At 46.7% G+C, this 14,336-nt stretch overlaps 1 protein-coding gene across 1 annotated transcript in view; it reads left to right on the forward strand.

Moving 5' to 3' along the window:
* The window catches only part of CUBN (cubilin), a 169,257-nt gene extending 166,636 nt beyond the window's left edge, over positions 1–2,621 (forward strand). Inside the window, 1 exon segment of the mRNA XM_087893689.1 lies at positions 2,514–2,621. Coding sequence (XP_087749815.1) covers positions 2,514–2,621 — 108 coding nt within the window.
* Positions 2,622–14,336: the final 11,715 nt, after the last annotated feature.

Raw genomic sequence — 14,336 nt, forward strand, 5'->3', positions numbered from 1 at the left:
GGTTCACAATCATGGCTGTATACAGTCAGTAAAAAAAAGACCAGGAGCTGACTCTGGCTCAGATCATGAGCTTCTCGTTGCAAAATTTAGGCTTAAATTGAAGAAAGTAGGGAAAAGCACTAGGTCACTCAGGTATGAACTAAATCATATTCCTGATGAATATACAGTAGAAGTGATGAATATATTTGCGAGCTGCACTGGCTCCCGGTGGTCTTCCGGGTGCGCTTCAAGGTTTTGGTTACCACCTTTAAAGCGCTCCATGGCTTAGGACCCGGGTACTTGCGGGACCGCCTACTACCACCAATAGCCTCCCACCGGCCGGTACGCTCCCATAGAGAGGGGCTCCTCCGGGTGCCGTCAGCCAAACAATGCCGACTGGCGGCCCCCAGGGGGAGAGCCTTCTCTGTGGGGGCACCTACTATCTGGAACGAGCTCCCCCCAGAGATACGGAGGATCCCGGATCTGCGCACCTTCCGCCGCGGCTTAAAGACCTTACTATTTCACCAGGCCGGCCTGGCCTAATTTTCCCCCTCTTTTATAAAAGATTTTTAAAATTTTAAACATCTTTTAGTATTTATAGATTCAATTTTAAATTGGTTTTAAAGTTTGGGGTTTTAAATTTGTCGGGGCCAAAATTATTTAATTTGATTTTATTCTATTTTTTAAATTTTGTATTGTATGTGTTTTTATTGTTTGGCTGTGCACCGCTCTGAGTCCTTCGGGAGTAGAAATCTAATAAATGAAATGAAATGAAATGAAATGATAGACAGAGTGCCTGAAGAACTATAAACAGAGGTTCAAAACATTCTACAAGAGGTAGAAACTAAAACTATCCCAAAGAAAAAGAAATGCAAGACAGCAAAATGGTTGTCAAAGGAAGCTTTGCAAATAGCTGAGGAAAGAAGGGAAGCGAAAGGCAAGGGAGAAAGAGAAAGATACACCCAATTGAATGCAGAATTCCAGAGAATAGCTAGAAGAGGTAAGAATGCCTTCTTAATTAAACAGTGTAAAGAAATAGAAGAAAACAATAGAATAGGGAGGACCAGAGATCTCTTCAAGAAAATTGGAGATAGGAATTTCCGGTTGGACTTCTGGCTATATCAGAAGCCTGGTCAGCGAGCTGCATGGCCAGTGCTGAACTTTCCCTGTCAGAGGGTCCGAATTGGGACCATAGCCACCCCAGAGGTGTGGTGAAACAAAGGGATAAAGGGGAACCACATCTCCCCTCCCTGACCTGGAAAGGCCCCTCAGCCGACGGCAAGGAATAGCGGCAGCAAACATGGCTGCAACGAAGCCGAAGATAACCTGAATATATAAGACTGAGCAGGAGACGACAAAGTGAATGGCTTGTGAATCAGGTAAGATTTTTTTTTTTTAAAGTATCCCCAGAAATACAAGGGGGAAGCATACTGGGACTATTTGCCAGTGGCCGAATAAGCACATTTATAGGAGGAAAAAAGCCATAATATTTAAGAAGAAAAACTTTTTAAAAGAAATGAAGTTAAAAAATTGAACTCTTAAAGTGAAGATGTGATACTGAAAAGGTATTTTTTTAAAAAAAATACTAGAATTTGATCTGGAATTTGTCTTTACTTTATTACTATCAAATTTTATTACGCCCACCTATTGGATTTACAATTTAAAATAATTAAAATTAGTTTACCAGCATTACGCAGAGAGGCAAGACCAAGCTGAATTAGGAGCGCCATCTGCTGTTAAGAGGAGAACTGTGCACCTATGAGATTTTTATATTTATTGGGTTATAAAGAGTTACTTGAAATTTACTTTAAACTTCAAAATTTCAAAACTGTTGAACAAATAAAAGTGATTGGAAGGGACGTGGATGACCCCCTGGATGTTTTTTTTTCTAAAACTGGACTGACTGTAAAATGGAAATAAGTGGAGATAATGATATGGAGCTGATATACCAAGATATTAAAGATTTTATTTTTTTCTCCTACCATGTTTTCCCGAAAATAAGACCCTATCTTATATTTTTTTAACCTTAAAATAAATGCTTGGCCTTATTTTCGGAGATGTCTAATTATTTTGGTGTGCGTGGAGCAAGATGGGACTCCTCTTGCCGTCTTACCTGATTTCCAGCTCTGTCTCCCCAACCCTAACCAGAGGAAATGGCAGGGACTGGCCACACATGCATTTAAATATTTTTGGGGAGGGCTTATTTTTGGGGAGGGCTTATTTTCGATGACAGCTTATTTTAGTGCATGTGCTCAAAAGCCCGATTGGGCTTATTATCAGAGAATGTCTTATTTTAGGAGAAACAGGGTATCTCCTATGTCATCTCAATACTGAATGGAACTGAAAGAAGTTTCTGTAGCACATATTGACCCATGCCTGAAATTTAGAAGAATCAGCAAAACTTTCTGCCATGGAATCCACATTAAATTAATTATTGAAATAGCTTTGGATTAGAAACCATAATAATTTAAATGCAACATTCCAGTAGAAAAATATGATCAAAAATAACTTTTTAAACATTTTCTCATTTTTAGGCTACAAATATTGCTCCATTTACAGCAATGTCAGATCAAGTATTCATCAAATTCCATGTGGATTATGTAACTCACCCATCAGGATTTAGACTGACCTGGACTAGCTGAAATAATTATCTCATGGAAAACACTCATCACTTCCTGAAGAGACTTCCCAGAACACAAGCTTGCTGGTGTTAGTAATAAAGTAATAAAAATAGTAATAAAATTATTTGGAAGCAATGAAGTTGATAACTTGTTAAGAATTATTTCAAGGAAATGCATACATCTTGTTTTTCCTTAGAAAATGCAACTTTAAAGCAAGTTATTCTCTAGTAAAACTTTTCCATATATTCTTCAATAACGCTGGGGAGGAAATTCAAATTAGCAGTCACTTTGACATTAACTAGACTACTTTGAGCTTTCCTACATTTCTAAAGTAATTAAAATCATGATTTAAAGTCAGAAATTTCAGGCCACAAGCACAAACACAACTTTGCATTTAAATTTTAGATTAATTCAGAATCACCGCAAGAGCCTATCTAGGTGGCAATATGGGATGACCTTGAAAAACTGGAAGGTAAAAACCTAGGATGTCCATGGAGACCATTAGAAAAACTTAACAATATTATTTATTTATTTATTTATTTATTTATTTATTATTTATTTATTATTTATTTATTTATTTATTTATTTATTTATTTATTTATTTATTTATTTATTTATTTATTTATTTATTTATTTATTTATTTATTTATTTATTTATTTATTTATTTATTTATTTATTTATTTATTTATTTATTTATTTATTTAATATACCACCTTCTCCCAGAAGGACTCAGGGTGGTGTACAGCCAAACTAAAACATACATATAAAATTTACAAAACAATTTAAGAAATATTAAATAATTTGGCCCATATCTAATTAAAATAAAACTACCCATTTTGGACATTAAAAAGTTAAAAGTTAACAATTAAAAATTTAAAAATTAGGCCAGCCCAGCTTGTTGGAATAAAAGCGTCTTGAGGGCCCGGTGGAAGGTGCGTAAGTCGGAAATCCTCCACATCTCGGGGGGCAATTCGTTCCAGAGGGCAGGAGCCCCCACAGAGAAGGCTCTCCCCCTGGGGGTCGCCAGCCGACATTGTTTGGCCAACGGCACCCAGAGGAGCCCCTCTCTGTGGGAGCGAATTGGCCGGTGGGAGGCTATTGGTAGCAGAAGGTGGTCTTGTAAATACCCAGGTCCTAAGCCATGGAGTGCTCTGAAGGTGGTAACCAATACCTTGAATCGCACCCAGAGGACCACCCGAAGCCAGAGCAGCTCGCGCAAGAGAGGTGTTACATGGGAGCGCCATGACGCTCCCATAATCACCCGCGCGGCTGCATTCTGGACCAGTTGGAGCCTCCGGGTGCTCTTCAAGGGGAGCCCCATGTAGAGAGCATTACAGTAGTCCAGGTGGGAAGTGATGAGGGCATGAGTGACCGTGTGTAGGGAGTCCCGATCCAGAAAGGGCCGCAACTGGCAGATCAGGCGAACCTGATAAAAAGCCCCCTGTCCACGGCCGTCACATGTTCTTCTAAGGACAGCCGTGCATCCAGGAGGACACCTAAGTTGCAAGCCCTCTCTGTGGGGGCCAACGACTCGCCCCCAATAGTCAGAGATGGCACCAACTGACTATATCGGGAAGCCGGGAGCCACAGCCACAGTCTTGGATGAGTTGAGCTTGAGCCTGTTTCTCCCCATCCAGATCCGCACGGCCTCCAGACACCGGGACATCACGTTAAGGCCATCATTGGGGTGGTCCGGGGTGGAGATATACAGCTGAGTGTCTTCAGTGTACTGGTGGTATCTCACCCCGAGACCACGGATGATCTCACCCAGCGGCTTCACATAAATGTTGAACAGAAGGGGCGAGAGGACCGACCCTTGTGGCACCCCATACGCAAGGCGCCTCGAGGTTGACCTCTGGCCCCGTCAACACAAACTGCGACCAGTCAGACAGAAAGGAGGAGAACCACCTCAACACGGTGCCTCCCACCCCTAACCCTCTAACTGGCGCAGCATGATACCATGGTCAATGGTATCAAAAGCCGCTGAGAGATCTAATAGGACCAGGGCAGAGGAAAAACCCCTGTCCCGAGCCCTCCAGAGATCATCAACCAATGTAACCAATGCTGTTTCCATGCTGTACCCAGGTCTGAAACCCGACTGGAACGGATCAAGATAGACCGCTTCATCCAGGTACTGGGGGAACTGTCGCGCCACCACATTCTCAACAACCTTCGCCACAAAGCGGAGGTTGGAGACTGGACGATAATTCGCTAAAACAGCTGGGTCCAGGGAGGACTTCTTGAGGAGGGGCCTCACCACCGCCTCATTCAAGGTGGCGGGAAAGCAACCCTCACTCAAAGAAGCATTGATAATCCTCTGGAACCAGCCTCATGTAACCTCCCAGGAAGCCAGGAGGGACACAGGTCCAATAAACATGTGGCCATGCTAAGTCTATCCAGAATCCTGTCCACGTCTTCGGGAGTCACCGGGTCAAACTCCTCCCAGATAACACTCTCAAGACCTTCCTCCATCACCCTGTCTGAACCTACCCCGTCAGAGTCCAAGCCTTCCCGAATTTGAGCGATTTTGTCATGCAGATACTGTACAAAATCCTAAACCCTACCCTCCAAGGGGTCTCGCCACGCTCCCAGATGGAGCAGGGAGTGGGCCGGGTGGTTATCTGCAGACACGATAAGAGTGGAAAAGTAGTCAGACTTTGCCGCTCTTATCGCCACTCGGTAGGTCTTAATATGAGACCTCACCAGTGTTTGGTCAGATTCAAACCGGCTGTCCCTCCAACTGCTCTCTAGGTGTCTTTTCCGGCGCTTCATTTCCCTCAGCTCCTTGGAAAACCAGAGAGCCACCTGGGATTGGAACCGGATCAGAGGCTGCAAAGGCACGACGCGGTCCAAAAGTCCAGCGGCCGCCCTATCCCAGGCAGCCACCAAGTCGTCAGCCGCATCATGAGCCAGAACCTCAGGGAATGGCCCAAGCTCCGTCTGGAACCTATCTGGTTCCATCAGGCGCCTGGGGCAGAACCACCTAGTCGAGATGTAGCGGTTTGAAGGTCAAGTCGAAGGAGAGAATGATCTGACCATGACAAGGGCTCGATCACAATATTCCCTATATCAAAACCATTCAGCCACTGGCCAGAGACAAAAACCAAGTCCAGAGTGTCCCCCTATGTGAGTGGGGCCATGAACTAACTGGGTCAGGTCCATGGCCGTCATGGAAGCCATGAACTCCCGAGCCGCCTCACCGATAGATGGCAGGTTGAAATCCCTCATGACCATAAGCCTGGGGGTATCAACCGCCACCCCGGCTATCACATTGAGCAGCTCAGGCAAGGCCACCGCCACGTGGCAGGGAGCCAAGTACACGATCAGCAAGCCCATCTGCCCCCCACGGCCCCACTTCACAAGGAGGGACTCACATCTGGCTATCTGAAGCACAGTGGCCTCCCTCAGACTAAGACCTTTCTTTACAACAACCGCCACCCCACTCCCCTCCCCTGAGACCTCAGCTGATGGAATGCATGGAAACCTGGTGGGCACATTTCAACGAGGGGGACCCCCCTCCAGGCCCAACCATGTCCCCTTAATACCCCCCAGGTCTGCTTCCCCCTCCTGAACGAGATCACAAATGAGGGGGGCTTTATTTACCACGGACCTGGCGTTGCACAACATCAACCGAAGGCCCGGGCCCTGAGGATCCGCGCAACCCAGGCTAAACTGGAAAGTTGAAAGAAAATCAGAAAACAGTAAAATAACTTATTTACTGCTACTAAGGAAGTATTCGTCCCAACACATTTGGGTAACATCAGGTTATTTTCTTTTTCTAGTACTTTTTAATATTTCTAATAAGGAAGTATATTCTTGTAAGATAGTATTATGACTATTTTGTTGATAGGTTACAATTATAGGTTAGGTCTGAACTATACAACTATATATATATGTTTGAAATTGCTCAAAGTACAGATGGAGTTGAAGAAAATTCTTTTTAAAAAAATAGTTTATGTACTGCAAATCACATATTGTATAACAATGATAGCACCTTTCTTAGCCTTTGAAACAAAACAAACATTTGTTTTGTTCCAGGAGTGAAATCCTATCGGTTTGGACGAACCAGTAGTGATGATTGGCATTGGTTCGCTGAACCGGTAGCAATCATCCCTGGTGGGCCCGGCCCTGACTTGCCTACTGCCTCCTTATGCTGCACTTGGAAGGAGCTGCTGCTGCTGCTCTCACTACCTTCCCTCCCCACCTGGCTGCAGAAGTCCGTCTGCCCTCCCGGAGCACTGTGGCGGCGGTTGCTTTCTTCCTTCTCCTGCCGCAAAACGAAAGCAAACGGCAGCAGTAGTGCTTCAGGAGGGCAGGCGGATGTATTCATTGTAGTTGTCAGCTGCAGACATCTGCCTGTCCTCACGAAGCATCACCGCAGTGAACAAAACAATCCCATTGCACCGCGCCTCCTTCTGCAGCCAAGTGCACCCAGCCATCCAAGCCCTTTCCTCAAATGGGCTGTGCATGGAGTGCTTGGAGAGAGAACAATAGAGCTCTCCAGCCTCTGTTTTTTTTGTGTGTGAAGAGAGAGAGGGAGGGAGCAATCTGAAGCCGTGGCAGGGCAGGAATGATTCCTGCAGACCCCGCCGCTGCTTGAGCAGGGAGGATGATTCTGAGGAGAAAAACTGTGAGGTTTTGCACCAGGCAGCTGTCCCTGCAGTGGCGGCTTGAATGGCCCGACTAAAGTTGTGCTCGCCGGTGAATGTTGGCATGGAGGCCTCAGCTGCAGCGCTGCTCCAACCAGCTATCCTAAGACCAAGCTGGGTGGTGGCTGGGCGATGCTTTGCATGGGGCATTGAGAAGCTGTCAATCGCGTGGCTCTTTGCGAGCGGCCAGCCCAGAGAGGAAGCATATGGCTTCTGCTTTGTGCTCGGGGAAGCAAGAATGTGTGGCGGGACAGCGGCTTTCCTGCTCAGCCCTGACAAGTGATGCATGGTACCCACACCAGTGTCCCAAGAGAAGCAGAGAAGATCGCTGCTTGCAAGCAGGAAAGCAGAGATAGCAAGCATATGCTGCGCTGTGGGAAAAATGAGGCCCTGTTGTCCCACAGAGCCTGCCACTACTTGCGTGTGTGTATGTAAGGAGAACGGTGAGACTCAGGGAGTAGGTCAGAAGGTACTCCCTGAGAGTAGCTCCCTGGAACTAGCTGACTCAGGACTGTCAGAAGCTGCCCCCGCCGCTGCCAGAATTTTGGGTGCCTCGGCTTCAGATCTCTCCTTCTCTCTCACACACACAAAACAGAGGTTGGAGAGCTCTATTGTTCTCTCTCCAAGCACTCCATGCACAGCCCATTTGAGGAAAGGGCTTGGATGGCTGGGCGTGCTTGGCTATAGGAACAGGCCCGGATGGAAGGTTTTCTGCAGCATCCTCCTCTCCTTTCGATCGCCCTGCAGGGGGGGCTCTGCCTTTGCAGAAATGGGGCGAATGGTTTATTTATTTATTTATTTATTTATTCGATTTGTATACCGCCCTACTCCCGAAGGACTCAGGGCGGTGAACAGCCAAACAATAAAATAACATAGACATAAAAAATTTAAAAACCAGATAAAATCAAATTAAATTATTTTGGCCCAGACAGATTAAAACACCCCAATAATTTAAAAACAGATTAAAATTTACATATTTAAAAGGGAAGAGATTAGGCCAAGCCCGCCTGCTGGAATAAAAAGGTCTTCACAGCGCGGCGGAAGGTGCGCAGATCCGGGATCCTCCGTATCTCCAGGGGGAGCTCATTCCAGACGGTAGGTGCCCCCACAGAGAAGGCTCTCCCCCTAGGGGTCGCCAGCCGACATTGTTTGGCTGACGGCACCCGGAGGAGTCCCTCTCTATGAGAGCGTACTGGCCGGTGGGAGGCTATTGGTGGTAGTAGGCGGTCCCGTAGATAACCAGGTCCTAAGCCATGGAGCGCTTTAAAGGTGGTAACCAAAACCTTGAAGCGCACCCGGAAGACCACCGGGAGCCAGTGCAGCTCGCGCAGGAGAGGTGTCACATGGGAGCGCCACGTCGCTCCCATTACCACCCGCGCGGCCGCACTCTGCGCCAGTTGGAGCCTCCGGGTGCTCCTCAAGGGGAGCCCCATGTAGAGAGCATTACAATAGTCCAGGCAGGAGGTGACGAGGGCATGAGTGACCGTGCGTAACGAGTCCCGATCCAGAAAGGGACGCAACTGGCGAATCAGGCGAACCTGATGAAAAATCCTCCCGGTCACGGCCGTCAAGTGCTCTTCTAAAGACAGCCGTGAATCCAGGAGGACGCCCAAGTTGCGAGCCCTCTCCGTGGGGGCCAATGATTCGCCCCCAATAGTCAGTGATGGCGTCAACTGCCTATATCGGGACGTCGGAAACCACAGCCACTCGGTCTTGGATGGGTTGAGCCTGAGCCTGTTCCTCCCCATCCAGATCCGTAAGGCCTCCAGGCACCGGGACATCACTTCAAGGGCATCGTTGGGGTGATCCGGGGTGGAGATGTACAGCTGGGTGTCGTCAGCGTACTGATGGTACTCCACCCCGAAACCACGGATGATCTCGCCCAGCGGCTTCACATAAATGTTGAACAGGAGAGGCGAGAGGACCGACCCTTGCGGCACCCCACATATGAGGGGCCTCGGGGTCGACCTCTGTCCCCCTGTCAACACAGACTGCGACCGGTCAGAGAGAAAGGAGGAGAACCACCGCAACACAGTGCCTCCCACCCCCAACTCTTCCAACCGGTGCAGCATGATACCATGGTCGATGGTATCAAAAGCCGCTGAGAGATCTAACAGGACCAGGACAGAGGAGCACCCCCTGTCCCGAGCCCTCCAGAGATCATCAACCAACGCGACCAATGCCGTTTCCGTGCTGTACCCGGGCCTGAAGCCCGACTGGAACGGATCCAGATACATCGTTTCATCCAGGTGCTGGGGGAGCTGTTGCGCAACCACACTCTCAACAACCTTCGCCACAAAACGAAGGTTGGAGACCGGACGATAATTTACCAACATTGCCGGGTCCAGGGAAGGCTTCTTGAGGAGAGGCCTCACCACCGCCTCTTTCAAGGCGGCAGGAAAGACACCCTCACCCAACGAAGCATTTATAATCCCCTGGAACCAGCCTCGTGTCACCTCCCGAGAAGCCAGCACTAACCAGGAGGGACACGGGTCCAATAAACAGATGGTCGCGTTCAGTCTACCCAGAATCCTGTCCACGTCCTCAGGGGTCACAGGATCAAACTCATCCCAGATAACATTCTCAAGACCTGCCCCAGTCCCTCCCCCTGAGACTACCCAGTCGGAGTCCAGATCTTCCCGAATCTGAGTGATTTTGTCATACAGATACTGAACAAAATCCTCGGCTCTACCCTCCAAGGGATCCTCCCGCGCTTCCTGGTGGAGCAGGGAGCGGGTCACCCTAAACAGGGCGGCCGGGCGATTATCTGATGACGCAATAAGAGCAGCAAAATAGTTACATTTCGCTGCTTTTATTGCCACTAGGTAATTCCTAATATGAGATCTTACCAGTGTCCGGTCAGATTCAGAAAGACTGGCCCTCCAACTGCTCTCTAGGCATCTTTTCCGGCGCTTCAACTCCCTCAGCTCCTCAGTGAACCAAGGAGCTAAATGAGATCGGCGCCGGGTCAGAGGCCGCAAAGGCACGACTCGGTCCAGAGCTCCAGCGGCCGCCCTATCCCAGGCGGCCACTAGGTCTCCAGTCGAGGCGTGTGCCAGAGCCTCAGGGAATGGCCCAAGCTCCATCTGGAACCTGTCAGGTTCCATCAGGCGCCTGGGGCGGAACCATCTTACCGGCTCCGCCTCCCTGCGGCGGGGTGTAGCGGTTCGAAGGTCGAGACAAAGGAGAGAGTGATCAGACCATGACAAGGGCTTGATGACTATATCCCCTATCTCGAGATCACTCAACCACTGTCCAGAGACAAAAACCAGATCCAGCGTGTTTCCCCCCGTGTGGGTAGGGTCATGAATTAACTGGGTCAGGTCCATGGCTGTCATGGAAGCCATGAACTCCTGAGCCACCTCTGACGCCTCACCCACGGACGGCAGGTTGAAATCCCCCATGACCATAAGCCTAGGGGTATCAACCGCCACCGCGGCGATGACGTTGAGTAGCTCAGGCAGGGCTGCTGCCACGTGGCAGGGAGCCAGGTACGTGATCAGCAAACCCCTCTGAACCCCGTGACCCCATTTCACAAGGAGGGATTCACAGCCGGCTGTCTGAGGAACAGTGGCCTCCCTCGGTCTCAGGCCTTCTTTAATGATAACCGCTACCCCCCCGCCCCTCCCCTGTGACCTTGGCTGATGGAATGCGTGGAAACCTGGTGGGCACATTTCAACGAGGGGAACCCCCCCTCCTGGCCCAACCAGGTCTCCGTAATACCTGCCAGGTCCGCACCCCCCTCCTGAATAAGATCACAAATGAGGGGGGCTTTATTTACTACGGACCTGGCATTGCACAGCATCAGCCGAAGGCCTGGGCCCTGAGGGTCTATGCAACCTGGAGAACGGGTGGAGCCTAGGGGGCCGGAGCATGCCACCGCTCGTAGACAGCGGGTGCGCGCTCCCCTAACATGATATGGCCCCCTGCTCCCGCCATATCTACCCCTCCCACTCACAGTACTGATGTTTGAAACACTATCCGGATGAGCTCTAACACCCCCCTCGACCCCAGGTCCCCCACCCCCCCCGCCGCACTTCGAGGCCAGACCGAACCCTCCCTCTTGTGGGTTTTCCCCCAAACCCACAACCCGAGTTCTAATTCGACCCTCCCCCTCCCTGGGACCCCTTAAAAGTTTAATTTAAAAAATTTGATAAAAAACCCCACAACCCCCTGGTTTTCACATGCCACCTCTCTGGGTCCCAAAACCCATCCTTGAGGTAGGCTCTTGATAATGTGGAGGGCCAGATCTGCGAGAGGGGGGAATCTCGCAGCGCAAGAAGTTCATAGGTAGTATACATCTTAGGTTACAGCGAGGGAGGCAGAGGATTGGCAGGGAAGGATGCGCGGCCCTCTGGGATAGAGAGCGGGGCAAGAGAAGGCTCAGAGGTACGCTTGGGCAGTCAAGCCAGAGGGAAATCAAAGCATTGGGGGCTTCAGAAGAGCAGAATGTACTTCAGAATGAGCAGCTCCTGGCTCTAACAGTGAGTGACATGGGTGACGTCAAGTTGGTCACGCCCACCCGGTCACATGACCCACTAAGCCAGGCCTACCAAGCCATGCCCACAGAACCGGTAGAGAAAATTTTTGGATTTCACTACTGTCCTGTTCCCTTGGGATGAGTTTCTGTTTCAGTAACTGAATTAGATCATTTTATTGTATGTTATCCAACCAATTACTTCAGCTCAACTAAAGGTATAGATATTCACTGTCAGAATTCTTACTTATCTTTAAACATATCCATGCAATGAAAAAATCTCATTTCTTAAGTTTTTTTTTAATTTCCAAAATATTTTCCGTATGAAGACATCCAATCAAATGCTCTCTGGACTAATTAGAATACTCTGAAACATAAAATAATTTGTTGAGTACTATTGAACAATGAGACAATTAACATTTAGTAAAAACAATGTAAGAGTGAATATACCAATTGCTACCTGTCCCTTGAATAGGAGTCATGAGTCCAGAATGCTTTTGCCGTTGTCGCTATACTGAATATCCAACTTGAGTATCCTGTTTCTCTATTGTCTCATATAGACAATATTTGCTTTGCATCTGGGATCATCTTCACATTTTGGTCACCCTGCTGGGAATTTACACCTAGTGTACAATCATGGCTTCCTTTGCTTATCCCTCCCAGATATATTCTCCTGCCATACCACAGGGTATTTGGGGGCAGAACCCCTTCCATTGGCCCAGGCAGTGCTATTTTCTGATTAAAGTTGGGTGTCATGTTATAAATACCAAAGATGTGAAATGCTAAATCCTCAGTGCCATACTTTTGTTGTTTTAAAGCTGGTAGTTGTGAGCTAGAAATGACTCACATGACACAGGCCATCAAAAAGTTATACTTTGTTTTTATTCCTATTTTCAATTGCACCGGATTTGCTGAAAGCTCACAGGTTTAATTGCCTTGGAATAAATAGACTGGGTTTAAAGATTAAGTCCCAGTATATCGAGTTAATTTTTAAGAGAATGAATCATTGTAGAATCGGGCAAGAAGTAATCACAGTTTACAGTATTCCTTTACTTTTATGATACATATTTGGACACTAGAAGTGAGAATTTTGCCATTTTATTTTTGCACCAGATGCCATAGCAATACAATATACCTTTCTTAATTATGTCTGTAAGTGCTTGAGGATATATCAGATTTTTTTACATGCATAGCTATTGAGAACTTCGAATGTGTTACTTTCATGTTCCAGTATTTAAAAAGATGATTTTTTTAAAAAAAATTAAGTTTAAAAACATTTAATTTTTTAAAAAATATTTTTTTTAATTTAAAATATTTTTTTTTAAAAAATGATTAAAAAGATGATTGAAAAGGCACTACACAACCTTAAACCATCTCTATCAATTGGCCCTGATGGATTATGTGCCTACTTCCTAAAAAATAGGAAGAACCACTTAGCATAATCTACGAAATATCTTTCAGAACCAGCTCACCTAATTTATGGTCACTAGCCACAGTCATCCCTATCTTCAAAAAAGGTGACCCCCAGCCTAGCTGATAATTATAGACCAATCTTGTTATGTTATGTCACCTGCAAAGTCATGGAATCAATCATAAATCAATCCCTCTATTTAGAGACTAACAAACTACTTTCTAACAAGTTTAGCTTGAGAAAAAAATTATCCTGCAATCTGCAACTATTACACTGCAAAAACATATGGACTTCTTCAAAACTCCACCAGGATAAAGCAATAGATGCAATTTATATAGACTTCAGTGGTACATGACAAACTACTTCTAAAACTAAAATCTTATGGCATTTCTGGATTCCTGCATAAGTGGATAGCTGCGTTCCTATCAAACAGACAACAAGTAGTCAAAATAGGGAACGCCTTATCAAACTCTGCACAAGTTAACAGTGGTGTCTCCCAAGCTAGTATTTTAGGACCCACACTCTTTATACTTTACATAAATGACCTTTGTGATCATATTATAAGCAATTGCGTTCTCTTTGTTGATGATGTAAAACTATTCAACACCACTGACAATGCTGCTACCCTACAAAAAGACCTTGACTATGTGTCAGAATGATCAAACAATTGGCAACTCCAAATCTCAACCAATAAATGTTCTGTCTTACACATTGGCAAAAGAAAATCAAAACACAAAATACAAGCTAGGTGGATACGACCTAGTAGATGACCCTCAATCTGTCAAAGACCTTGGAGTTCTCATCTCAAATGATCTAAGTGCCAGAGCTCACTGTAACAGCATTATCAAAAAAGCATGAAGAATTGTTAACCTAATCTTGCGTAGCTTCTTCTCCGGTAATATTGGACTGCTAACTAAGGCATACAAAACTTTTCCTAGACCAATTCTTGAATACAGCTCATCTGTCTTGAATCCGCACTGCATATCAGACATTAATACAATCGAACGAGTCCAGAGATATTTCACAAGAAGAGTCCTCCACTCCTCTGCTTGCAACAAAATACCTTATGCCACCAGACTTGAAATTTTGGGCTTGACAACTTAGAACTTTGCTGTCTTCGGTCCAACCTAAGCATAGTACATAAAATAATCTGCTACAATGTCCTTCCTGTCAATGAATACTTCAGTTTCAACCAAAA

Source organism: Pantherophis guttatus, chromosome 4, assembly GCF_059756535.1.
Source record: "Pantherophis guttatus breed Tessera chromosome 4, ASM5975653v1, whole genome shotgun sequence".
NCBI classification, from domain to species: domain Eukaryota; kingdom Metazoa; phylum Chordata; class Lepidosauria; order Squamata; family Colubridae; genus Pantherophis; species Pantherophis guttatus.